Source organism: Oncorhynchus keta, chromosome 5 (assembly GCF_023373465.1).
Source record: "Oncorhynchus keta strain PuntledgeMale-10-30-2019 chromosome 5, Oket_V2, whole genome shotgun sequence".
Classification (NCBI taxonomy): domain Eukaryota; kingdom Metazoa; phylum Chordata; class Actinopteri; order Salmoniformes; family Salmonidae; genus Oncorhynchus; species Oncorhynchus keta.
Window position 1 is genome coordinate 32,384,675 of NC_068425.1, and position 26,856 is coordinate 32,411,530.

The 26,856-nt window shown below is 40.7% G+C and overlaps 1 protein-coding gene across 2 annotated transcripts; it reads right to left on the reverse strand.

Moving 5' to 3' along the window:
• Window positions 1-726: 726 nt before the first annotated feature.
• On the reverse strand, window positions 727-26,856 carry LOC118380699 (metalloproteinase inhibitor 2-like). Of its 2 annotated transcripts, none has more exons than XM_052519631.1 (5): window positions 26,601-26,856; window positions 24,875-24,945; window positions 3,014-3,116; window positions 1,148-1,269; window positions 727-994 (listed from the first exon to the last, which is right to left on the reverse strand). In XM_052519631.1, exons 1-5 carry the CDS (start codon window positions 26,728-26,730, stop codon window positions 866-868), a joined length of 555 nt encoding a protein of 184 aa, XP_052375591.1. In that variant the 5' UTR covers window positions 26,731-26,856; the 3' UTR covers window positions 727-865. The 2 variants fall into 2 exon arrangements, with proteins under 2 accessions (XP_052375591.1, XP_035623573.2); XM_035767680.2 differs by lacking the exons at window positions 24,875-24,945; window positions 26,601-26,856 and adding exons at window positions 3,713-3,783; window positions 4,978-5,208.

Sequence of the window (26,856 nt, forward strand, 5' to 3'; positions counted from 1 at the left end):
CATTCCAGATAGACAAGTGAACTCTTTTACAGAAATATAACAGCCTAGAATGGGGGTTTATAACCTACAGCTGCATATGCCAACACGGCATGTCCAACACACAGCAAACCTTGCAATACCATCTTATGAAATAAAGCTGGCCAAAATATACAGTGTTTGACTTCTAAACCAGGTTAGTTCAAATGTCAGCAGATGCCCAATAGCATGGTGGGTACACGTCTGGGTGGTTCATACGGAATTAACTTTACCATTCTTATGAGAAGCAATGTCCTATTTGTTCCACATCGACCAATTACTGCTCTTTAGAAGGCTTTCAAAACGCTCCCTGGTCTGAGGGTCTGCTAAATGACTGAAATACACTATTCATCCCACTAAAGAATATTACAGAACAAGTCAGTTGTTTAATGGTCAACATCATTACATAGCTAAAGCCCTGGTTTAGACCCAAACTACTTAAGGGCCACAATCAGTAGAAAAATGTAGAATGTTCCAGATAGAAACGCCATTAGAGCCTACATGATTACTTTCATGTCAGAGAAGACAATTTGTTCTTCATGTATAGAACATATCTGACCTTCTACATGACGCCCTGCTTGATGCTTCAGGAATACTGTTCCATTTACAAATAACCATATCGGACAACACTGATCACGATTTGGGGTTTTGATAACAGCTTTGGTTCCAGTTAAATTAAATCCATTTAAAAAATGGCAGACATTAACAATGCTATATTTGTTTTGTTTATTTTACAAGAAGAGACCAGTAAGACATGTTAGTTAATTTAAAACTACACATTCACAGCTTTGTCATCTGGAGTCAGTAAGCAGATGGCCTGTAGAGTATAGGAGTCCCCAATATCTAGGAACTACTTCCAAGCACAAGAACCATTACGCTTGATACAGGCAAGGTTTCGGCCATTGTTTGTCCCCCAGTCCATCCACAGGCATGAATCTGTGGTGCTGATCGGACAGGGGAGCGAAGTGCAGTGGATGATCTGTGGAGCAGAGAGACCAAGATCACTTATTATTATACCAATACTCTAGGGCATGCGTTTTGCCAATGTGACCAGAGTAATATACTCCCTTTTAGTAAATGTGCGGTGTAAATATTGGTGTACAGTAATATGACTAATTCCCATCACACACACCTTGCAATCACAGCCGCTTTGGTAGCGGTGAGTCAAGCTTTTCTTTTGTGCAGCACTCAAGTCCTCCCAGGGCAGATTATAGCCACACAGTGTTACAGACATCCTTCCAGTCTCCAGATTGCCTACAGACAGAGGAGATAGTCACTCAATGTACCATGGGGAAAGTGCCCCACGGTTTCATAACTGTGACCTTAATTGCCTACAGTCTGTAAGCTGTTAGTGTCTTAACAACCGTTCCACAGGTGCACGTTCATTAATAGTTTACGGTTCATTGAACAAACATGGGAAACAGTGTAAACCCTTTACAAATATCTGAAGTTATTTGGATTTTTACGAATTATCTTTGAAAGACAGGGTACTGAAAAAGGGACGTTTCTTTTTTTGCCGAGTTTAGTGTTGGTCCCATGGTTCGATTCCCGGGACCACCCATACGTAGAATGTATGCACACATGACTGTAAGTCGCTTTGGATAAAAGCGTCTGCTAAATGGCATATATTATTATTTATTTTTTCAACGCCCGAAATAAGAGATGAGAAATTAGTTCTTGTGAAATTTCTGCCAAGTTGTGTGCACAGATTTGTTTACATCCATGTTAGTGAGCATTTCCGCTTCCCCAAGGTAATCCATCCACTTCACAGGCGTGGCATATCAAGAAGCTGATTAAACAGAATCATTACACATGTGCACCTTGTGCTGGGGACAATAAAAGGCCACTATAATGTGCAGTTGTTACAGTGCCACAAATGGCTCAAGTTGAGGGAGCATGCAATTGCCATGCTGACTGCAGGGAAGTCCACAGAGCTGTTGCCAGAGAATTTAATGTTAATTTCTCTACCATAAGCCACCTCCATTTTAGAGAATTTGCCCTTCATCCTCCACTATCACCTCACGTTGAGGCATTATAATGCATGGCCCCATGTCGCAACGATCTCCCCATAATTCCTGGAAGCTGATCATTTCCAACTTCTTCTCAGGGCCTGCATACTCACATGTCACGCATTGAGCATATTTGGGATGCACTGGTTCGAAGTGTTCCAGCCAATATCCAGCAATGTCGAGCTGAACATGCCACAAGCAACAGCCTAAATTACACGTAGGTGATGTGTTGAGCTGCATGAGGCAAATGTTGGTCACACCAGATACTGGTTCTGATCCATTACCTTTTTTTAAGGTACCGTATCTGCGACCAAGTTTCAAATCTGTATTCCCAGTCATGTGAAATCCATAGATTAGGGCCTAATAAATATATTTAAATTGACTGATTTCCTTATATGAACTGTAACAAGGTTAACATTTTAGAAGCGGTGGCATTGATATTTATGTTCAGTAGATTAATGAAAAGCTAAGACTCATGAACATGTAACATGTTATTCTATATGATGTGCACAAGGTAAGAGACATTAGAAGGTAAGGGGTTCTTCTAAAGAGAAGATAAACATTTATGAGCGCTGCAAGTAGCCTAGTGGTTAAAGCGTTGGACTAGTAACTGAAAGGTTGCAAGATCAAATCCCCGAGTTGATAAGGTAAAAATCTGTCGTTCTTCCCTTGAACAAGGGGCAGTCATTAAAAATAAGACTGTTCTTAACTGACTTTCCTAGTTAAAGTTACTTAAAAGTAATATCAAGCTTTGGCAGACCTCATGTTAACATTTGCCAATGAAACTCATGAATGCCAAAGTCCACATCAAATTGTTTTGTGGTTTACTTGTAGCCCTGGTTGTCCTGAAAATACAAGTGCTAAAACACTTGAGGTGAAATCTAAGGGCTGGACATGCAGATACATGGAAAGCTGATTTGTGCTGGAGTCTGAGGACAGAGGGTTAACCAGTGTTGGCAACAGAACGTGGGTAACAGTGAGAACCTCACCTGTGAAGAGATACTCCTTGTTGAGGTCCAGAGTCACACCGCATGCAGCTGGGGATGGTGCAGTGAAGATGGCGTGGATAACCTGGTCTGGGCATTTGAACATCTAGCCAATCACAAGGAGAACAGAGGATCTGTCAAACATCTACATATATCATTTGGAACCTCACCGACTACAGCTCTCAGCCACTGTCAGTCTTCACCCTTTGATATTCACAGATCTGTAAGGTGCAAGCGATCATTTATTCCAGTTACCACACCCAGCCTCAAGGACAGCTAGCTCATGACTAAAGGTTAGTAATGATGTAAGGCACAGTGGGAGTGTAAGTTAAATGACTTTATAAATTCAAATATAGAAATGCAGCAACCTGTGACATCAGAGGGCCAACTAACTATCTGTTAGAGAATGTAGTGATATAGCTTTAATGAAGTGGCAGCTGAGTTCATAGAGGATGTCAACATAGACTTGGACCAACAGGAACGTCAACACTTTATAGGGAGAGGCTTTTTATAGAAGTATACTCATTTCATATGGTGGAAGCTCCACAATGACACTGCTTATACCTATCCAGATCTGTAGACATTGAAGGGCTAGAGCCAAGGGGAAGAGAGAACTGGGCCCAGCTGTCAGACTGGGGTTCAGGGGGCTTCAATGTGTCAGTGCAGGAAGGAACAACCACTTAATAAAAAGGAGAATCATACCTTGATCTGTTGGATGTCATACTTGATGGCGTTAGACACCGCTTCCTTTCCAACCACCTTCGCCCTGATCACTAGAAGAGGGAGATGTGGATTTCAATAATGTTCGTTAAACCATTCTGGTACACTGGTCAGTCACACTGATGGTGTAACGGTGATATGGAGCAAAGAGAACAGTGTAGAACGCTTTACAGACCCAACAGTCTGTTCAGAATGTTTGTGCATAAGTTAATGGGTGTAACATTTTGGCTAGGTTAACAGCAAAACAGATGACAGTCCATTTCCCTCCTGGTCCTACATTCCTAGTTCTGGTCTTCTGCTTTTAATTTGACACACCCGGTTTAAACATGCCCTCTGTAGATGATTGGTTCAGGTAGGAAGATGCTGTACAGTAGCTGCTGTTGTAAGACTAGTCCATAGAACAAAACCTCAAGTCATTGGCACATGGACTCGACAAGGTGTCAAAAGCATTCCATAGTGATGCTGGCTCATGTTGACTCCAATGCTTCCCACAATTGTGTCAAGTCGGCTGAATGTCCTTTGGGTGGTAGACCATTCTTGATACACAGGAAACTGTTCAGTGTGAAAAACCCAGCAGCGTTGCAGTTCTTTGCACAAACAGGTGTGCCTGGCACATACTACCATTGACCCATTTAACAGCGCTTCAATCTTTGGTCTTACCCAGTCACCCTGAATGACATACACAAGCCATGTCTCAAATGTCTCTAGGTTTAAACAGCCTTTAAACTGTCTCCTTAATCTACACTGAAGGGGATTTAACAAGTGACATCAATAAGGGATCATAGTTAACACCTGGCCAGTCCATGTCATGGAAAGAGCAGATGTCCTTAATGTTTTGTAAACACATCTCAAATAAAATGTGTAGTGACACTTTATTCCTAAAGCAACGCAGGGCTCTCAAACCTGTTCCTCGAGAGCTGCAGTCCTGTAGGTTTTTGCGCCATCCCTAATCTAGCGCACCTGATTCTAATAATTGGCTGGTTGATAAACTGACTCAGGTTCGTTACAAATAGGTTTGGATTCAACATTTACAGGAGCATAGCTCTACAGGAACAAGGTTGATAGCCCATCACTGTCGCCCAAGTTATTTTGTATATAATTGTGTGATTGTAAATACGCTTAATGATCATGTCCTAATTATTTCTACTACGACCACAGACAATAATCATCAAATGTTTGCATGCTGCGTATTAATAGCTCTCAACATGTGAAGGCTGAAAAGTTAAATGTTGCCAAAATTGCCTTACCAATTTCTGCATCGCAAAAAGCCTTTTGGGGATGCGGAGGGGAGCATTTGCAAGCATCTGCGATGTCTTCGACCCGCCACAGGAACAGCACGAACAGAGTAATGAAACAACTGCTTACATACCGCGTCATTTGGAAACGAGTAAAGGTGTGAGGCGTAAATTACAAAAGAACGTATTTCCCTTCGGACTGTTCCCAGACCTACGGATAACTCTTAGAAGTATTTTCCCCTCAACGTAATCATCCGCTATTTATTGCAGGCTGTGAGCTCCTCCCTCAGCCAGAACCTAGCCTGTGGTAGGCTGAGCATTCTATTAATCCAGAACCGCAACCATTCAATTAAAAAGAGTCCTCTGACTAATGGCTCAACCACAGGCTCAACATGCCCAGTTGCCATAAATTGACGATGGAACTGAAAGATCCGTTTTGGGGGGACATTCTACACTGTTCTCTCTTTGTACATCTCAGTGCTAGAGGTGTCACTACAGACCCTGGTTCGATTCCAGGCTGTATCACAATCTGGCCGTGATTGGGAGTCCCATAGGGTGGCACACAATTGGACCGGGGTTTGGACGGAGTATGCAGTCATTGTAAATAATAATTTGTTCTTAACTGATTTGTCTAGTTAAATAAAGGTTCAATATAAAAATAGGCGAAACCTACTGGAATTCCTTAAAGTTTTGTTTGTGAGTCTATTCAAACACACCCATTTCAAAGGAAACACGCACTCATTAAGATCAGGTGTGGACAATTACTGGGCGCAGCTAACAAACCTGAGTTAAAGAGTAAAAATGTGCTTAACAAGTCAGATAATCATTTGCGTGGACTCACTTTGTGTGCAAAAATAGTGTTTAACATGAATTTTGAATGACTACCTAATCTCTGTACCCCTCACATACAATTATCTGTAAGTTCCCACAGTTGAAATGTGAATTTCAAACACAGATTCAACCACAAAGACCAGGGAGGTATTCCAATGCATGACAAAGAAGGGCACCCATTGGTAGGTGGGTAAACAAAAAGCAGACATTGAATATCCCTTTGAGCATGGTGCAGTTATTAAATATACATTGGGTGGTGTATCAATACACCCAGTCACTACAAAGATACAGGCGTCCTTCCTAATTTGGAGGGGAAGAAAACCGCTCAGGGATTTCACCATGAGACCAGTGGTGACATTAAAACAGTAACAGAGTTTAATGGATGTGATAGGAGAAAACTGACGATGGATCTACACCATTGTAGTTACTCCACAATACTAACCTAATTGACAGAGTGAAAAGAAGGAACCCTGTATAGAATAAAAATATTCCAAAACATGCATCCCGTTTGCAATAAGGGACTAAAATAATACTGCTAAAAACTTTTTGTTCTGAATACAAAGTGTTATGTTTGGGGGAAATCCAATACAACACATTACTGAGTACCACTCCACAAATTTTCAAGCATAGTGGTGACTGCATCATGTTATGGGTATGCTTGTCATCGTTAAAGACTGAAGAGTTTTCGGATAAAAAAATAAACCAAATTTAGCTAAGAGCAGGAGAAATCCTAAAAATAAACCTTGTCCAGTCCGCTTTCCACCAGACACTGGGAGATAAATTTGCCTTTCAGGAGGACAGTAGCCTAAAACACAAGGCCAAATCTACACTGGAGTTTCTTACCAATAAGTTGGAGCATGTTCCTGCTTTGACTTAAATCTGCTAGAAAATCATTGACAAAACTTGAAAATAGTCTAGCAATGATCAACAACACATTTGACAGAGCTTTAAGCGTTTTGAAAAGAATAATAGGTAAATGATGTACAATCCAGGTGTGGAAAGCTCTTAAAGACTTAACGAAAGATACCCACAGCTTTAATCGTGGCCAAAGTTGCTTCTACAAAGTATTGAATCAGGGGTGTGGAAACGTATGTAAATTAGATATTTCTGTATTTAATTTTCAATAAATTTGCAATGATTAAAAAAAAACATTTTCACTATGGGGTAGTCTGTGTAGATGGGTGAAGAAAAAACATGAATGTAATCCATTTTGAATGTAAACTGTAACACAACAAAAATGTGGAATAAGTCAAGTGGTATGAATACACAGGGATGGAATTGAAGGATTTTGGACACAGGCCATTTCTATCCCTGGGCCTACATGATGCAACACTGCATAAAACAAACTCTGTCCTGTTAGTTGTATTGTCTAATCACAGTTGTCTCTGTGTCTGTGTAAGGGAAACTCCCCTGTTATTCCAGTTTTAAAATATAATTCATATGAGAAAGGTTGCTGCAGTATGACAGGGTTTTCATCCTCTCTATAGGGCCAGGAGTTTTTCCAGGAGTTTAAATCTATGTGACCTGATTAGAAAAAATAGCCCATATAAAATCATTCTGCTACTGATTCATCACTATGTCATACCCTACACACAGAGATTGACTTTAAATTCTGAAAGGCACTTGGCCAAATCAGCAGTATTTTATGGTTGCTGAAGATTATGGTCGTTTACCCGATAGTTGTTAACACGCTGAAATGCCAGAACTTGTCACTTCGCCCCCACTTACATGTACAGATTACCTCAACTAGCCTGTACCCCTGCACACTGACTCGGTACCGGTGTCCCCTGTATATAGCCTCGTTATTGTTATTCTTATTGAGTTACTTTTTATTATTACTTTTTATTTTAGCCTACTTGATAAACATATAAATATAAATATATATATTTTTAAACTGCACTGTTGGTTAATGGCTTGTAAGTAAGCATTTCATGGTAAAGTCTACACTTGTTGTATTCGGCACATGTGGCAAATAAAATTTGATTTTTTCGGTCTCTTAATTAAACGACAGGGGGGAAGCAGAAACATCTGTTTTTTCTGGACTGCTACAAAGCTGATCATCAAGCAAATAGTTGGTGATATTGCTTGCGAGTAAACAATTAAACCTCACCAGAGCTTCCAACCCCTACTTGATTGGTTGACAATGGCTGTTGATACGTAGCACGACTTAGCATGCTTGTTAGCACCCACATGAAGGCGAAGCTAGCATGGCTAGGTGAGTTACCGCTATATAGTGTATCTCAGCTGGAGTAGCAGGATAAAGTGGCTCGCACTCTGCTCGCCCTGACTAAAAGTTACACATATTTTGTGAAGCTTCTACTGGAATTATTTACAGTTTGGTTGTATTTAGTTTTTTAAAAATCCTCTGCCTAATGGGACAACCACAAAGCAGGCTCAACTTGCCTGGCTGCCATAAAATGTCATAAACTGTCCGTCTTTCACTTAAACAATGGGGATGAACTAGAAATGTCAGTTTTAGGCTACGCCTATTCGAATTCCTTACAGTGTTGTTGCTTTCAGTAAAAACTCGGGTAACTTCAGAGCAGGAGAACAAAATGTCCCCACCACTCAGGGACCTGTGGTGCCACCTCTTTGACCAATCAGATTCACGGAAATCACAGGTCACGTGGGTCGGGTGTGGCACACATTTTTTAGTAGTCTACACCTTAAGTGTAAGAGTCGATGACCACGCCCCACGGAAATCTAATTGGCATAATACACAAATCTCTATCAAAATCTGTCTGTTCAAGTTAGAGATATCAGTTTATTTGCATGGTGTGGTGGAGATTCAACACCAGGGACACCTGATGTCAATATGAAATAAATCACTCTTTATTATGATGTCTGGAGAGGTTCACAAACTCAGTCCAAGCTTGATGAAAACTCTGCCAAGGGTGTTCCCTTTCGGTCCTTATGTAATGCTACACAAACCAGTCATACAAGAATAATTTACATTATTCACTTTTAACATTGGTTCCTGTATGTGACTGAGTGACACCTCACAAGGCTTCTTCTCTCAAAGCTGAGACCTTGAAACTGAGATAATCCTTTTGGTTCTGGACGTACTGTGTTGCGTTTGCAATGTTCTGGGCGTACTGCCAATTGGTCTGAAGAGGTCACAGTCAACTGCACAAAACAAGATAGAGTGAGAGGAATGCTGTGTACAATTCAAGGCTATCTCTGCAGACAACAAAATGTTCCCTCACACTCCCTCCTTTTACCACTTCTGTGGTAACGATTGTAACATTTTAAGGTAATCATTAATTTATGGCTTAAACTGTCAAATGAGGTTCTATCGCAATACTTCTATTAAAGTAAGCTAAATCAACACATAAAACCAGATAGTTTATCCTTTCAAACCTGTGCACGTCCTTATCCAATTCTGAGGTGCATATTGAAGATATTGGAACAACTGTCCACATTTACTATTCGTCAGCCAGCAAGATAAGTAGGCCTAACGAACAGCAAAAGCACTAGCCTATGTCAATCTACTATCCCCCATAGTACAACAGTTTACCTATTCTATTCTGTGCTAGACATAAATATTCCAAACATAGTCTGGGACAGTTGTGGAATGCGATATAGATCCCAAATTAGTACTACCACTAGCATTTAAAAAAACGTTTTTATGCAATGAGGCTGACCCAGCAGATCATAGTGTTTTGCTTAAATGTTGATAAACTACTAGGCTATTTCTTCACATAATAAGTGCAGCAATGTGCACACGACAGTATGCTTTAAGCGCAAACGTTCCATTAGCGGAAAACACAATTCTCAAAAGTGACCACAAATGCATTTATGCGTGTAATGCTTTTATTATAAAGGTGCATTTTTATGGTGAAATTATCTTCCCCAAACTTGAAACTCGCCCGCTGCATACAGTATGTATGCCAGTTAGGCTCTGCACTCGTTGTAAAGCGAATTAATGTGCTTAAATTTAGACATTTGTGGGTCACTTTAGTTGTGATACAAACCTGACCATAGAGAGCTTTTATTCTCTATGTTGGTTAGTTGGATTAAGGGTGGGTTATCTAGGTTAATTATATTTCTATGTTGGCCTAGTATGGTTCCCAATCAGATGCAGCTGTTTATTTAGGTAGCCATTTTCCCATTGTGCTTTGTGGGATCTTGTGTAGGTATAGTTGCCAGTATCAACGGCACATTTCGTTAGTGCGCTTTATTGTTTTGTTCTTAGTTTTTCTCTTCCTAATTAAAAGTAGGGAAACATACCACGCTGCATCTTGGTCCACTCCTTATAACGTTCGTGACAACTACATGAGGTGTGCGACTATGAATCAAAAAAGCCCCCCCCAAAAAAGGCATTGTTTCTTGCCTTAAGCTGGGCATCATTCACAAGTGATAATAAACCATTCACAAGTGATAGGCTCATATTGTCACCCATCAGACTGTTCTTGATTTGATCTTGTCTTTACACATACTAAATATATGTGTGAAGTTTGTTTTGATTTAGACCATTTTCATTCACCTGTTTCGAAACAAGGTCAGGGGAAAAAATACATCTCTGCACTTGAGTTTGAGTTTATTTTATTTTTACAGGGACAGTGGACATTAATCAACGTTTCAGTAAAAGTGGCGGTTTTAACTAGCCGGCTAATTTTCAACCGCAGTCCCTGGACAGGTTATTAAAAACAATTACAATATAGACAATCATTGAGCAGTGAGCACACACAGAGCAACATAGGACAAGCAAGACGTAGCATACAGACAGAGCAACATAGGACAAGCAAGACGTGGCATACAGACAGAGCAACATAGGACAAGCAAGACGTAGCATACAGACAGAGCAACATAGGACAAGCAAGACGTAGCATACAGACAGAGCAACATAGGACAAGCAAGACGTAGCGTACAGACAGAGCAACATAGGACAAGCAAGACGTAGCATACAGACAGAGCAACATAGGACAAGCAAGACGTAGCATACAGACAGAGCAACATAGGACAAGCAAGACGTAGCATACAGACAGAGCAACATAGGACAAGCAAGACGTAGCATACAGACAGAGCAACATAGGACAAGCAAGACGTAGCATACAGACAGAGCAACATAGGACAAGCAAGACGTGGCATACAGACAGAGCAACATAGGACAAGCAAGACGTAGCATACAGACAGAGCAACATAGGACAAGCAAGACGTAGCATACAGACAGAGCAACATAGGACAAGCAAGACGTAGCGTACAGACAGAGCAACATAGGACAAGCAAGACGTAGCATACAGACAGAGCAACATAGGACAAGCAAGACGTAGCATACAGACAGAGCAACATAGGACAAGCAAGACGTAGCATACAGACAGAGCAACATAGGACAAGCAAGACGTAGCATACAGACAGAGCAACATAGGACAAGCAAGACGTAGCATACAGACAGAGCAACATAGGACAAGCAAGACGTAGCATACAGACAGAGCAACATAGGACAAGCAAGACGTAGCATACAGACAGAGCAACATAGGACAAGCAAGACGTAGCATACAGACAGAGCAAAATAGGACAAAATGCAGCAAGACACAATTCATAAAAGCAACAAAGTGTTTCCACACCTCACAAGCTACAGACAACATGGAAAGCGGCAATAGTTGAGAAATAAATATAGTAGGCCTAGCCTATAGAAACCTGATGGGAACCACCTCTTTTTAATAGAGGCCATCACATGTTTTCATGTGCAATTGTATGTCCTATAGAAATGTTGTGCAACATGACCCCATGGGCTCTCATGAAGTGTTTGATTAGATTTTCGATTACACTTGCATTGATGTCAGAGTGATTAGAGAAACAATATATTGCAGAGTACCAGGCAGTTAGCAAGTTTGGTAGTCTACTAATGACCATCAGCAGCATCAGTGCTTGGAGAAGTCTAATTTGACTGTCTTCATGCCGGTTGGCGATGATACAGTACTTGTACCGTTGTACTTATTAGCACTCCTGTGCTAATGCAGGGGGCCACACTGCACCACCGTAACTGGCGAGGCCCCATCTTCTCCTGGATCATCTGCAGTGTGACACGTGGATCCAGGTATCTCTCAGCAACCTTCACCGCAGTGGGGATGGTTAGAAGAACTTGGTACGACCCTCTCCAACGGGGGTCCTGACAACTCTTTCTCCTGATGTCTTTGACCACCACGAGATCACCTGGGATCAAACAGTGCCCAGGTCCACCTGCCAGGTTCAGCAAAGACGCCTTCACCCAGGGGAGAGTGGAGGCTCTGTACCGCAGACCGTCGCTGGAGGCTCTGGACTGCAGACCATCACTAGACGGTAGACCGTCACAGGCAACTATACCTAGACAAGATCCCACAAAGCACAATGGGGAAATGGCTGCCTAAATATGATCCCCAATCAGAGACAACGATAAACACCTGCCTCTGATTGGGAACCATACCAGGCCAACATTGATCATTAATCACCTAGATAACACACCCTAGTCACTGTCACGTCCCAACCAATATAGAGAATAAACAGCTCTCTATGGTCAGGGCGTGACAGTTGACCCCTCAGAGGTTTGCCGGATCAGGTATCTTCCCCCGGGCACCTCTCAGTAAAAGTCTGGTCTGGGTGGGTCCAGGTCGTCTTTGGTCAGACAGGAATCTCCCTCATGCTGTCACACGGAATGCGCCACCAGTGTTCCCTCACAGACCTTCACTGACGCCAAGATCGTGACAAGATTTAGATGAGGTTTAGGGTTTTAGATGAGGTTCAGGGTTTTAGATGAGGTTTCAGGGTTTTTGTTGAGGTTTAGTGTTTTAGATGAGGTTCAGGGTTTTAGATGAGGGTTCAGGGTTTTAGATGAGGTTCAGGGTTTTAGATGAGGTTTAGTTCTACCTGGTTTGTTAGAGAGGCATCCATTAAAGAACAGGCTGTGTTCTATGAGACAGCTAACTCTCAATCCACGATATGGCAGATAATGTAAAGACATAACACATATGTTTTTTATAACACCAGACTAATTGATAATGTAATAAGCTGCACTGGTCAACCAAAACAGCTCCCACAATCTTATTATCATCAATTAATTTCAGCCAATCATCATTCATTTGTTTCAGTGCCATACATTTTGAGTGCCCTTCCCCCTTAAATGTACACAAAGGGCTAATATCAATAACGTTTCATGTCAATCTCTCCTGGCTCAAATTAGAGGAGAGATTGACTGCATCACAACTTGTCTTTGTGAGAGGTATTGACGTGCTGTGAGGACACACATGCACAGACACACACACACACTCTCTCTCACACACACTAAGATTGTAGTATTGTACATTATATATTGTAAATGTGTGATATTAGAATAATAACGTAGTAATTTATTGTATGATGTATTGGTTTATTTATGATGTAGGGTGTTGTTTTGTTGTGATGTAATTGTTTTGTTCCTGTTTGGATCCCAGGAAGAGGAGCTGCTAAATACTCTAAATACTAAATACTTTTGCAGAGCGTCAGACACTCCTATTCATTTCAAGTCAAATCAAATGTTATTTGAATACAGCTGAATACAACGGGGATCAACTTTACCATGAAATGCTTGATTACGAGCCCTTCCCAACAAAACAGAGTAAAACCATTATCATGAAAATAGTAACACAAAAGGAATAAAATACACAAGAATGGAGCTATAAACAGGGGTACTAGTACCAGATCAATGTGCAGAGGTACGAGGTATTTATGTACATACATGAAGACAGGGTAATGTGACTAGGCATCAGGATAGATAATAATAAGGTATTTGAGGTAGATATGTACATGAAGGCAGGGTAATGTGACTAGGCATCAGGATAGATAATAATAAGGTATTTGAGGTAGATATGTACATGAAGACAGGGTAATGTGACTAGGCATCAGGATAGATAATAATAAGGTATTTGAGGTAGATATGTACATGAAGGCAGGGTAAAGTGACAGGGCATCAGGATAGATAATAATAAGGTATTTGAGGTAGGTATGTACATGAAGGCAGGGTAAAGTGACTAGGCATCAGGATAGATCATAATAAGGTATTTGAGGTAGATATGTACATGAAGGCAGGGTAATGTGACGGCATCAGGATAGATAATAATAAGGTATTTGAGGTAGATATGTACATGAAGGCAGGGTAAAGTGACAGGGCATCAGGATAGATAATAATAAGGTATTTGAGGTAGGTATGTACATACATGATGACAGGGTAATGTGACTAGGCATCAGGATAGATAATAATAAGGTATTTGAGGTAGATATGTACATGAAGGCAGGGTAAAGTGACTAGGCATCAGGATAGATAATAATAAGGTATTTGAGGTAGATATGTACATGAAGGCAGGGTAATGTGACAGGGCATCAGGATAGATAATAATAAGGTATTTGAGGTAGATATGTACATGAAGGCAGGGTAATGTGACTAGGCATCAGGATAGATAATAATAAGGTATTTGAGGTAGATATGTACATGAAGACAGGGTAATGTGACTAGGCATCAGGATAGATAATAATAAGGTATTTGAGGTAGATATGTACATGAAGGCAGGGTAATGTGACAGGGCATCAGGATAGATAATAATAAGGTATTTGAGGTAGATATGTACATGAAGGCAGGGTAATGTGACTAGGCATCAGGATAGATAATAATAAGGTATTTGAGGTAGATATGTACATGAAGGCAGGGTAATGTGACAAGGCATCAGGATAGATAATAATAAGGTATTTGAGGTAGATATGTACATGAAGACAGGGTAATGTGACTAGGCATCAGGATAGATAATAATAAGGTATTTGAGGTAGATATGTACATGAAGGCAGGGTAATGTGACTAGGCATCAGGATAGATAATAATAAGGTATTTGAGGTAGATATGTACATGAAGACAGGGTAATGTGACTAGGCATCAGGATAGATAATAATAAGGTATTTGAGGTAGATATGTACATGAAGGCAGGGTAATGTGACTAGGCATCAGGATAGATAATAATAAGGTATTTGAGGTAGATATGTACATGAAGGCAGGGTAATGTGACTAGGCATCAGGATAGATAATAATAAGGTATTTGAGGTAGATATGTACATGAAGGCAGGGTAATGTGACAAGGCATCAGGATAGATAATAATAATAGTAAAATAAAGAGCAGAGTAGCAGCATATGATGTGTAAAAGTGTGTGTGTGTGTAGTGTATGTCAACATGTGTGGGTTTTGTGTGAGAGTGTACGTTCAGTGTGCGTGTACAGTATGTACTGTGTATTTATTTAGAGTCGTGTGGGTGTGAATATAGTCACTGTAAGATAGGGTCAATGCATGTAGTCCGAGTCACCAATTAATTTACTATTTAGTCGTCTTATGCCTATTAAGCAGTTGTATGACTTGGGGGTAGAAGCTGTCTCAGAGCCCGTTGGTCCAAGAGCTGATGCAGGGACTTTAAGGCTTACAGGGTTAGAGTTGACCCAAGTGTTTCTTTCTACAGAAAACCACAAAATTGTAAGGAATTCCAGTAGGCATAGCCTAAAACTGATCTTTCTGGTTTATACCAATTTTTTAAGTGAGATGGACAATTTATGTCCATTATGGCAGCTAGGCAAGTTGAGCCTGCTCTGTTGTTGTCCCATTAGGCAGGGAGCTTTTAACAGAAAACAACCGAACTGCAAAGAATTCCAGGGGCGTCACAAAATACATTTTTTTAAGCCTGCTACACTGGAAGTATAACTTTTAGTCAGGGCGAGCAGAGACACATTTATCCTAATACTCAGGCCGAGATACACTATTTAGCGGTAACTAACCAGCCTAACCAGCTTCGCCCTCATGTGGGTGATAACAAGCGACCAAGCATGCTAGGTAGTGCTACACATTGTCAGAAAACTAGATTTTTCAGCTTCTTTCATGTTGTTTAATTAAGAGACCGACAAGTTCTGGCATTTCTGTGTGTAAACAACAATTTTCCCATTTTCAGGCAAGTTACCAAAATCATCAGTTTACCAAGAGAGACTGCAGGCTTGGCCAATGGGGATGTCCCTTTCAGACCTTATCAATCTCTGTGGAGGGGAAGTCAGTGATTAATCAGTTGTAAAACGGTTTTATATGGGCCATAATGAGAACAGAGTTTGTCTAATCAGGACACCTATGAAATGTATTAAAACAACTAGAAAAGGACATTTACAGAAGTAAATGTGGTATGCTTGCTAGTCTAGAAGTATTTATTGTGAAGTAGTACTTATTGTGAAGTAGTAGTAGTAGTATTGGTAGTGATGGCAGTAGTAATGGTAGTAATATAATGTTTTATAGGCTACGTGCTCTTTATAGTGAGATATTTTGGGGTGGTTGAAACTTTTAAACAAGATTACAGGGTTTTCTCTTAATGCAACTCCGTGCAGTCAACGGCAATATCTATTTGAGCTATAATTCCAGGAGCCACTTGTGGATTTGAGAGCTCTAACACGGTTCCACCTCAGACACCGCCAAAACAACTGCTATGCGGATGTTGGCTAAAGAGGATCTGATTGAATAGAGCCCTAAGTCTCTGAGAGCTTTGCACACCGAGATTAGGCAATATTTGCCCAATATTTGCTAGACTGCAATTTTCAAGGACATTTCAGTCAAAACTGATGTGACCAGTCAGGAACTTTGTAGATTATTGTATTTCTGAAAGGTGCATTCCTCTCCCAGTGTCTGGTGTAAGCAGACTGAAGCAGGTTTTTCTTTAGGATTTGACCTGTGCTTAGCTCCATCCTGTATCTTTTTATCCTGAAAAACTCCCCAGTCTTTGCCAAGGTCAAGGATTCACATATCATGATGCAAATCAAATTCAAATCAAATGTATTTATATAGCCCACCAATATGCTTTAAAATAAGGAGGCAGTTACTCAGTGATATGTTGTTGGTTTTGCCCCAAACTTAATGCTTTGCATTTAAACCAAAAAGTGTATCATTCAAGATGTTTTTTGCAGTATTACTTTAGTGCCTTGTTACATACAAGATGCATGTTTTGGAATATTTTAATTTTCACTGTCATTTAGGTCATTATTGTAGATTCACTACGATGTCCATCCTCAGTTTTCTCCCATCACAGCCATTGATGTCCGTAGTCATTTTAATATCCCCATTGGCCTTGTGGTGACACCCCTGAGCAGTTTCCTTCCTGTCCTGCAGCTCAGTTCAGAAAGACGACTATCTTTTATGTCTGGGTGGTGTTATACATAATCCACAGCATAATTGTTAACTTTGTTACCCATCTACCAATCACTGCACCTCTTTATAAGCCTTTCAAAAAGCTCCCTGGTCTTTGAGGAACCTTGCAGATGTAGAAGGAACAGAGGAAGGGTAGTCACTCAAATCATGTAAACCACTATTTCACTCCATGTCATTTATGTGATTTGAGCCAAATGCTTTCCCTTAACCTAATTTAGGCTTGTCTAAAGGCAGTTAATACTTTATAACTAGTTTTTATTCATTTGTCATTTTCCCCTCCATGTCTTTATGGTTATTCATTTGTCTTTTTGGGGGATCCCTATTTTTTTCAAAATCGATTTCAATTCCGCAAAAACATTTGTTTACATCCAAGGGGTGGTGAATGAATACCCACTGTAAACATTACACTGAACAGGTTGATGTTTGTCACGAGTCTTGTCCTGGAGGCAGACCTGGGCGATTTCCCCTTAGGCCAGCTGCAGTCAAAATTATAATTCATGAAGGAGATGTGCTTTTTTATCTTAATTTAAGGTTAGCAGTGTGGTGATTTTATGCCTGTGCCCATCTGCAATGTGGACTCCAGTACAAGATTAAAGAGAAATGCTTACCTTCACTGTGAACCAAATCAACCAGGTTTACCATCTACGTTGCAGAGAAATTGAATATTTTTGTCCGTAGTAAGATAAGCAGAGAAGCCATTCAATTGAATAAAGCAGTTATAGTGAATTCAACCCAGTGATGTCAGTCAGTGTGGCACTTTTACCACTCCTGTGCTAATAACATAATAATCCAACTGGCTGAATATGCCAATTGTATAACAACCAGTTTGCAAGACATCCTCAGTTTCCTAATTCTATTAGCACAGGAACATACCATTGTGCATAAGAATGAACAGAATATTAATCCACTGAAGAATATACACCAAGAATAATGTTCTGGCTTATAAAGCAAGGAAGAAAGAATCAAAGTGGTTTAATTTGGTCAATATCATTACATAGATAAAGCCCTGGTTTAGACCCAAACTACTAAAGGGCCACAATCAGTAGACAAATGTTGAACGTTGCTGATAGAAATGCCATTAGAGCCGACATGATTCCTTTCTTCCTGTCAGAGAAGACAGTTTGTTATTCATCTGAACTTTCTACATTGTGCGCTGTTGAACACACCCCAGGATTTAGGATGGCATTTTTCAGGAACTGTTCTATTTCGAAACAACCACATGGGCCAACAACACACAACCATTCTGGGTTTCAATAACACCTTTTGTTCGTTTAAAAAACTTGTAACAAATGAACGGCAGAATAAATTAACACTTGGAGCACTATAATTCATTTGTAGTTTATTTTATTGCATTTTTAGAAGTGACCAGTAAGCACTTTTATTTAATATAAATCATAATATTTTTTTAAAAACTAATTGCAGGCATCTTTAAATAACAAAGCAAATGGCCTGTAAAGTATAAGGTGTACAGTATATTGGTGTACAGTAATGACTCATTCCCATCACACACACCACACCTTGCAATTGCAGCCTCTTTGGTAACGACAAGTCAAGCTCTTCTTTTGCGCGGCACTCAAGTCCTCCCAGGGCTGATTATAGCCACACAGTGTTACATACATCCTTCCAGTCGCATCCTTCCATACATCCTTCCAGTTTGTTGCTTTCAGGGGGAAAAAAAAATCTCCTGGAGTAACTTTACAGCAGAAGAAAAAAATGTCCTCACCACTCTGGGACCTGTGGTGCCACCTCTTTGACCAATCAGATTCACAGAAATTACAGGTTGTGCAGAGTGCGCTCTGATTTATATAGACATGTGCCATCATCTTCCCACTGGTATTATTTTAGCAAATAGGAAAATAACTCACTCCCAATAGACAAGCAAAAAGTCTTCAGAGAAATGTTGTAGCAGCCTACACCTAAACATTAGTGATTTGACCTGCAGTATCAGTCTGATCAACTGTTGGCCTCTATATGCCCTGTCACATCTGGCCAGAAGAAACAAAGTGGTAACATTATGTATTTATGGCCTAAGACAATTTATTTGTGTTTGGAGAAAATATAACTTTTTGGTAAAAACTTGTGTTTGGAGGACAAAGAATGCTGAGTTGCATCCAAAGAACACCATACCTACTGTGAAGCATGGGGGTGGAAACATCATGCTTTGGGGCTGTTTTTCTGCAAAGGGACCAGGACGACTGATCCGTCCGTGTAAAGGAAAGAATGAATGGGGCCATGTGTCGTGAGATTGAGTGAAAACCTCCTTCCATCAGCAAGGGCATTGAAGATGAAACGTGGCTGGGTCTTCCAGCATGACAATGATCCCAAACACACCGCCCGGGCAACGAAGGAGTGGCTTCGTAAGAAGCATTTCAAGGTCCTGGAGTGGCCTAACCAGTCTCCAGATCTCAACCACATAGAAAATCTTTGGAGGGAGTTGAAAGTCCGTGTTGCCCAGCAACAGCCCCAAAACATCACTGCTCTAGAGGAGATCTGCATGGAGGAATGGGCCAAAATACCAGCAACAGTGTGTGAAAACCTTGTGAAGACTTACAGAAAACGTTTGACCTTTGTCATTGCCAATAAAGGGTATATAACAATGTATTGAGATAAACTTTGGTTATTGACCAAATACTTATTTTCCACCATAATTTGCAAATGCATTTTTTTTTAAGTGGGAGAACTTGCACAATTGGTGGCTGACTAAGTACTTTTTTTGCCCCACTGTATGTCTTCCAATAGGAATATACAGTATATTATTCACACACCTACTGCAGATTTGAAATATTTACCTGAATTCCCTACCACCCCACTCAATGTGTCACTACTGAAACATGGTGAAAAAGTTGCAATAAAAGGAAGAACCACATACAGTAGAGTTCATTTTAATTAACCTTCTATTACAGATGAACATATAAAAATATATTAACATACCAAATTAAAAACATGATTTAACCTGATTTTCAAAACCTTTACATTTCATTTAGAGAAGTATAATCTCTATTGTGTGTTAATTTGCATTTCGGTGTCAAGTGTCAATCATAGAGATAAATGGAGGACTCTAGATGGATATAACTCATTTTGGGAAAGACATTGCCATCGAGGGCTTCCCCCATTTAAAAGTGGTCAACTGGGTGGGGATTCCTATGGGTTGGGAGTAATCAGCCTATGATCAGAAAGTATTGTCTTCTTCAAATTGGGTTGCCTATGGTTTGTAAACCAAAGACTAAGATAATATCCAGGAGCTAAGACCAAGATTTATACCAGGACATTTGTCCCAAGACCCAGACCCAATAAGTTGAGACCATGACAAGTTAAAGACTGAATTGATGTGGTCTCAAGACCAAGACCACTCGATCAACAGTCCATGGGCCCTTTCTTCAATTGTAAGAAACTCAAAAGTACATTAGAGTAGAGTACAGCAGAGTAGAGTAGAGTACAGCACAGCAGAGTAGGGTACAGTACAGTACAGCAGAGTAGAGTAGAGTAGAGTAGGGTACAGTACAGTAGAGTAGAGTACAGCAGAGTAGAGTAGGGTACAGTACAGCACAGCAGTAGGGTAGTAGTACAGCACAGTACAGAGTAGAGTAGAGACAGTACAGTACAGAGTAGGGTACAGTACAGCACAGAGTAGAGTAGAGTACAGTACAGCAGAGTACAGTACAGCAGGGTAGTACAGCAGAGTAGAGTAGAGTAGGTAGTAGAGTACAGCAGAGTAGAGTAGTAGAGTACAGTACAGCAGTACAGTACAGTAGGCACAGCAGAGTAGAGTAGAGTAGTACAGTACAGCAGAGTAGAGTACAGTACAGCAGAGTACAGTAGGGTACAGCAGAGTAGAGTAGAGTAGGGTACAGAGTAGGGTACAGCAGAGAGTAGGGTACAGTAGAGTAGGGTACAGTACAGCACAGTAGGGTAGCAGTACAGTAGAGTAGAGTACAGTAGAGTAGGGTAGGTAGGGTACAGTAGAGCAGAGTAGAGTAGGGTACAGTACAGCAGAGTACAGTAGGGTACAGTACAGCAGAGTAGTACAGTACAGCAGAGTAGAGTAGGGTACAGTACAGTAGAGTAGGGTACAGCAGAGTAGGGTACAGTACAGCAGTTAGTACAGCAAAGTAGAGTAGGAGTAGGGTACAGTAGAGTACAGTAGGGTACCGTTCAGTAGAGTAGGCTAGAGTAGGGTACAGCAGAGTACAGTAGGGTACAGTACAGTACAATAGGTACAGTAGAGTAGAGTAGGGTACAGTAGGTACAGCAAAGTAGAGTACAGTAGGGTACAGTTCAGGTACAGCAGAGTAGAGTAGGGTTCAGTACAGCAGAGTAGAGTAGGGTACAGGATACAGCAGTAGAGTACAGTAGGGTAATCGTTGAGCAGAGTAGAGTAGGGTACAGTAGAGTAGAGTAGCAGCAGAACAGTACAGCAGAGTAGAGTAGGGTACAGTACAGCAGTAGAGTAGGGTACAGTAGAGTACAGGGTAGAGTAGGGTACAGGTTCAGTAGGTAGAGTGAAAACAGTACTTACAGTAGAGTAGGCAAGTGTAGTGTTCTCAGTAGAGTAGGGTACAGTACAGCAGTAGGGTACAGAGTAGTTAGAGGCAAATGCATTCAAGTAGAGTAGAGTACGTAGGGTACAGTAGCAGAAGGGAACCACAGTAGGCTACAGTAGTGTAGAGTAGAGTACATTTACAGTTTGTCAAGGAGAGTACAGTAGGGTGTAAAAAGTACATTTATCCTACAGCAGTGTAGTAGGGTCCAGCTGAAGGCTACAACCCAGGCAGTAGGGTTAGAGTACATGGGTATTTCAGTAGAAGGGTACAGTAGTGTAGAGTACAGTAGGGTCAGTAGTCAGAAACAGTAGAGTAGGATCACAGCTGTAGAGTTTCAGTATAACACCTTTGAGTTCCAGCAGAGTAAACAGAGGCTGAATAGACACAGTAGGGTTAAGTACAGTAGAATGGGGTACAGTAGGCTATATTTGAGGAGTGTAGACTAGTACAGTTATTTTTCAGTTGCACAGTAGTGACCAGCAGAGTAAATTGCAGGCATAGAAGGCCTTTAGCCACTTTTGTTCAGCGGAAAATGTTGGCCATTTCAACATAGTAGACTCCTAACATATTTTAGATAGGCTATTTAATAATGATATGGATATGGAAACTTTTCCCCAAATATGTTTTATGGTCATTTATTTGAATCATACATACTGTATTTTATTAGGCAAAGTGAACAATATCCAGGAACTACTTCACATGCTAGTCAGAACTGGATACAACAGATAGCAAGTCCACGTGGCATTCCAGTAACAGGACCCATCAAAACTCATGAGACAGGCAGAGTACTTGGCCTGTCAGGACAAACCAAAGATCCACATCAGAGTTGCAGTGGCCATCAGTTCAGTACAACCAGTCTGTTTTGGCCAAAGGCACTATGCATCTGGGGTAGTGGGTGCCAGGCTTTGAAGAACTGGGACAGGGGGTCCACCACCCAAGACACCCAGCCAACTTGACACAACTGTGGGAAGCAGGGAAGAGTCCATGCAGCGGATGGTAGTGGGTGCTGATCTGTAGCTCAGAGCAGTTCCTAATGTTGATACTCAACATATATCTACTATCTTTATGGTGTCAATTGTTGCAGTTGTGAGAGTTTCCAGATCACCAACTGATCATTACCCCAATACTATTTTTACTATTTTCTCATTGTGTTCAGCCAATGTGACAAAGTAAAATTAAACCAATATACAAGTGGTGTAAAGTAGTACAGCTTTGCACTACCAGCTTCATTCCAGGTCACACACCTGTGGAATGTCAATGCACAGTTTGAGCCAATCAGTTGTGACAAGGGTATACAGAACATTTATTTGGTAAAAGAGTCCATAGTCAAGCTCAAATAAGAGAAACGATTTTGTTAGACATGGTGCCATTCAAGTCTAAACCAGGTTCCTATTAGACAATTTTAAATATACCCAGTACATATTCCCAATAAAGTTACATGCATGCCTATATGCATCCTGCCATCAGTATTTATGCTGCCTGAAGACATTAAAAATATTCTGAATGGTTATCCATAGACAGTGAGTCAAGACGTCAATGTCTGTGGGGTAAAAGGGTAACCCCAGATTTAACTGACATTGGAGAAGGGGACTAGGGTTACCCTTCTTTCCCCACAAATGGTTTTAGATTAGATATTGGGGTCAGATTTCTAAATGTTTTCCCGTGAAACAGATCCTTTATGTCAAAACCACCACCGAAGACACAGCTAATTTGCATAGCCAAGTTGGGGTAACAAACCCTGGAGCAGGAAGACATATTGATACCCTGGAACACTAGAATTTTACCACATAGCAGTCTGTGTCTTTCGGTTCTCAAACACGACAATAAATAAGAACATGATGTAATATTAGTTGTAAACATTTATAAGCATTAAACATTTAAATTCTTAACATTAGGTATTATAAAGTGTAACTGGAAGAGCCAATAATATTTTTTTATTTGCATATATTAGCAACTTGACAAAAAAAAAAGGTTTACTATGGGCATATCACATCTGGTTCCGTGATTGGGAGTCCCATAAGGCGGCACAAAAAACCCCTAGAGTTGTCAGGGTTTGGCCGTCATTGCAAACAAGAATGTTTTTCAATAACTGACTTGCCTAGTTAAATGACACTTAAACTTTGGGGCACTATAAAAGTAGTATTTTTTATTGCACAAGTGACCAGTTCTGAAGCACTTGACTTGTACAAGATGAAGTCAATAGTTCAGAATAGGCCATGATGCTGCAAGCATAGGTTGAGCATGTTAACCAGTGATAACAATGAACTTGGAGAGAGAAAGACCCAGATCACCAACTGATCACAGTGAGAACCACACCTGTGAAGAGATACTCCTTGTTGATTTCCAGGGTCACACCACAATGCATCCTGGCTGAGGAGGATGAAGTGAAGATGGCAAATGGTTTAGATTAGAATTGCGGATAACCCCTAGCAGGAAGTCAGGACCTTTGAACATATTATAAAGCTAGCCAATCACAAGGAGAGAACGAAGGATCTTTCAAAATCTAAATGTTAATGATAACAATGAACTAACAGTTTAACCTAACACACCACACAGGCTGAGGAGGATGAAGTGAAGATGGCTAACCCGGTCAGCCTTTGAACATCTAGCCAATCATTCAAGGAGAGAATGAAGGATCTTTATTTTGCAAAATCTAAGTCTTTCATAATTCCTCCCTATACCCCATCCGGATGTTTGCAGATCAAAAAATATTGCTTAATCTAACCTTCATTTTTATCAGGGTGTCATACAGAGACCAAGGTATTTTTTTTTTACAGCAGAAAAGTCAGGAAAGTCAAAACAATTCTGAGTCACCCGAAAGGCAACTACAAGTCACATTTAGAACATTTAAGATCGTTCCGCAAAAATATTTCAAGCAGATTCATCCAACTCAGGAGAGCCCAATGGAATATCCAGAGTTAAACATCCCTGATCTGAGAGACTAACTATAATGTCTAAAGGTCAGTAATAATGTTAGGTACAGTGAGAGTTAGTAAAAGTGCTTTATAAAAGAACATCTGGCAAATTATCAACTAAAGTAACAAAGAGCCAGCCAACTTCCTGGTAGAGAATGCAGGGATGAGTACCAAACCCCCCATCACCAGTAATAAAGTGCAGTGCATGATGTCACCATAGTCTAGGACTGGTAGGAACAGCAACTGAATAATGTGCTTTCCAGCAAGAGGCATTTCTACTGAAGTTCCTTTATATATGGTGGAAGCTCCACAACTGCACTGTTTATGCCAACCCAGATCTGCAAACACTGAAGGGGAAAGGAGAGAACTGGGGCCATCTGTCAGACTGGGGTTCAGGGGGCTTCAATGTGTCAGTGCAGGAAGGAACAACCACTTAATAAAAAGGCTAATCATACCTTGATCTGTTGGATGTCATACTTGGTGTCACGAGACACAACTCCCACACCAACCACCTTTGCCCTGATCACTGGAAGAGAGAAACGTGGTTTAACTGACAAGCCCCATTTTCCTTTCAATGGTCAGTTAGACACTGATGGTTTAAGGGCGTTATGAGACCTAAGACAACAGAACACGTCACAGACAAGATATTACAGTCTTAATGTTTTGCACAAGTTCACCCTGTTTGGGCTCAACAGACAAGTCCATTATACCTCCAGGTCCTAGATTCCTAGCTCTAGTAGTCTGCCTTTAATTCAACACGCCTAGTTTAACTAAACCCCGCCTGGTCTGCAGATGTTCAGGTGCTGGTAGGAAGACTGAGGCACAGGACCTTATGACACCAGCTCCTCCTCCACCCACCTGTCTGGGTAGAAGGTGCTGACAGCGACAACCTCTTCACTTCAGTCTGATTCAGAAGATATTCAAACGATTCATCATTGCCAAACAGATGAACTACTCCTGTAAGGTTTAGTTCCCTCTATTCCACAGCTGTCTATCATTAGGACCAGTACACCAGATGTACATGTTGCTTTTATCACTGGAATTACAGTTTGTTTTGCAGACATCCTGATCTAATGAAACTACAGTAGAAGAGGTTTTTACTAACAGCTGTACCAGTTAAGGGACGTTACACTACAAAAGCCACATTTGGCAGATGTTTCAGACCTCAAGATGGCACCACAGCTGTGCAGAGAAAATGTGCCCTTAATTCAAGTACAATTCAGGTTGAAAACATTCCTTTTAAGAAGCACATGAAAGAAATTAACTGTCCAAGGTAAGTGATATACAGTGGCCAAATCTTAATTTAATCATCCCATTGCATGAACTGCAAACTTGTGTATTCAAGGTTTAAAGCCACCTAAAAAGTTCACTTAAATGCCAGACTTGATTTGCACAAATGAAAAATATATATTACTCCACATAATACACATTGCTGCAGGACTATGTTCCTGGTGTGAAACTGGCTCAAATTAAGTCACGGCATCTGTAGCCTACGACTAGTCGATATAAATAAGTCTACACTACAACTGAGTGCCTTGGGTTACATGTAGAAAGAGTATTAACTCGTTTGGTGTATATAATTTAGCATTCAACTGTAGGCATAATGTGTAGGCCTAGAGGCAAATATAACACTTGGTGTAGCAGGAGTCTCAGCCAGTGCTACAGCCAGGGCTCTCTAACCCTGTTCCTGGAGAGCTACCCTCCTGCAGGTTCTCAATCCAAACCCAGTAGTAACAAACCTGATTCAGTTCATCAACTGGCTAATTATTACAATCAGGTGTGCAAATTAGGGTGGGATCACAAACCTACAGGATGGCAGCTCTCCAGGAAGAGGGTTGGAGAGGCCTGGCTGTAGCCCATCTTACTGTTGCCTACTTACGTAAATACAATGATCATGTTAATGTCATGGTAATTATTATAACCACGGAATCTTTAAAACGTTTGCATGTTGCGCATTGATAGTGTAGTAGCCCAATGTTCGCCAACTCCAGCCTTCGAGTATACCAAACAGAACTTTGTTATATCCCCGGACAAAAACACTTGATTCAACTCATTGAGGGCCTGATGATTGTTGAATCATGTGTTATTGTCCAGGGCTACAATAAAATTGTACCGTTTGAGTAACTCTAGGACCGGAGTTGAGAACCTGAGAAGTCAGAAATATTGCCAAAATGTCCATACCGACGTCTGCGTTGCAAAAAGCCTGTTGAAGATGCACAGGAGCGCATCTGCAAGCTTCTGCAATGTCTTCGATCCGCCAAAGGAACAAAACGACCAGAGTGATGAAACAACTGCTTACAGACACAGTCATTTTGGAAAATATATCTATAGCATAAAATGTTTCCTCCAGAAGCTAAAGAACAGTTGTATTGTAAACTACACTAGAACATGCAAAGATGTTCCCAGACAGACTAACACCTAGAACTCTGTTTTCATT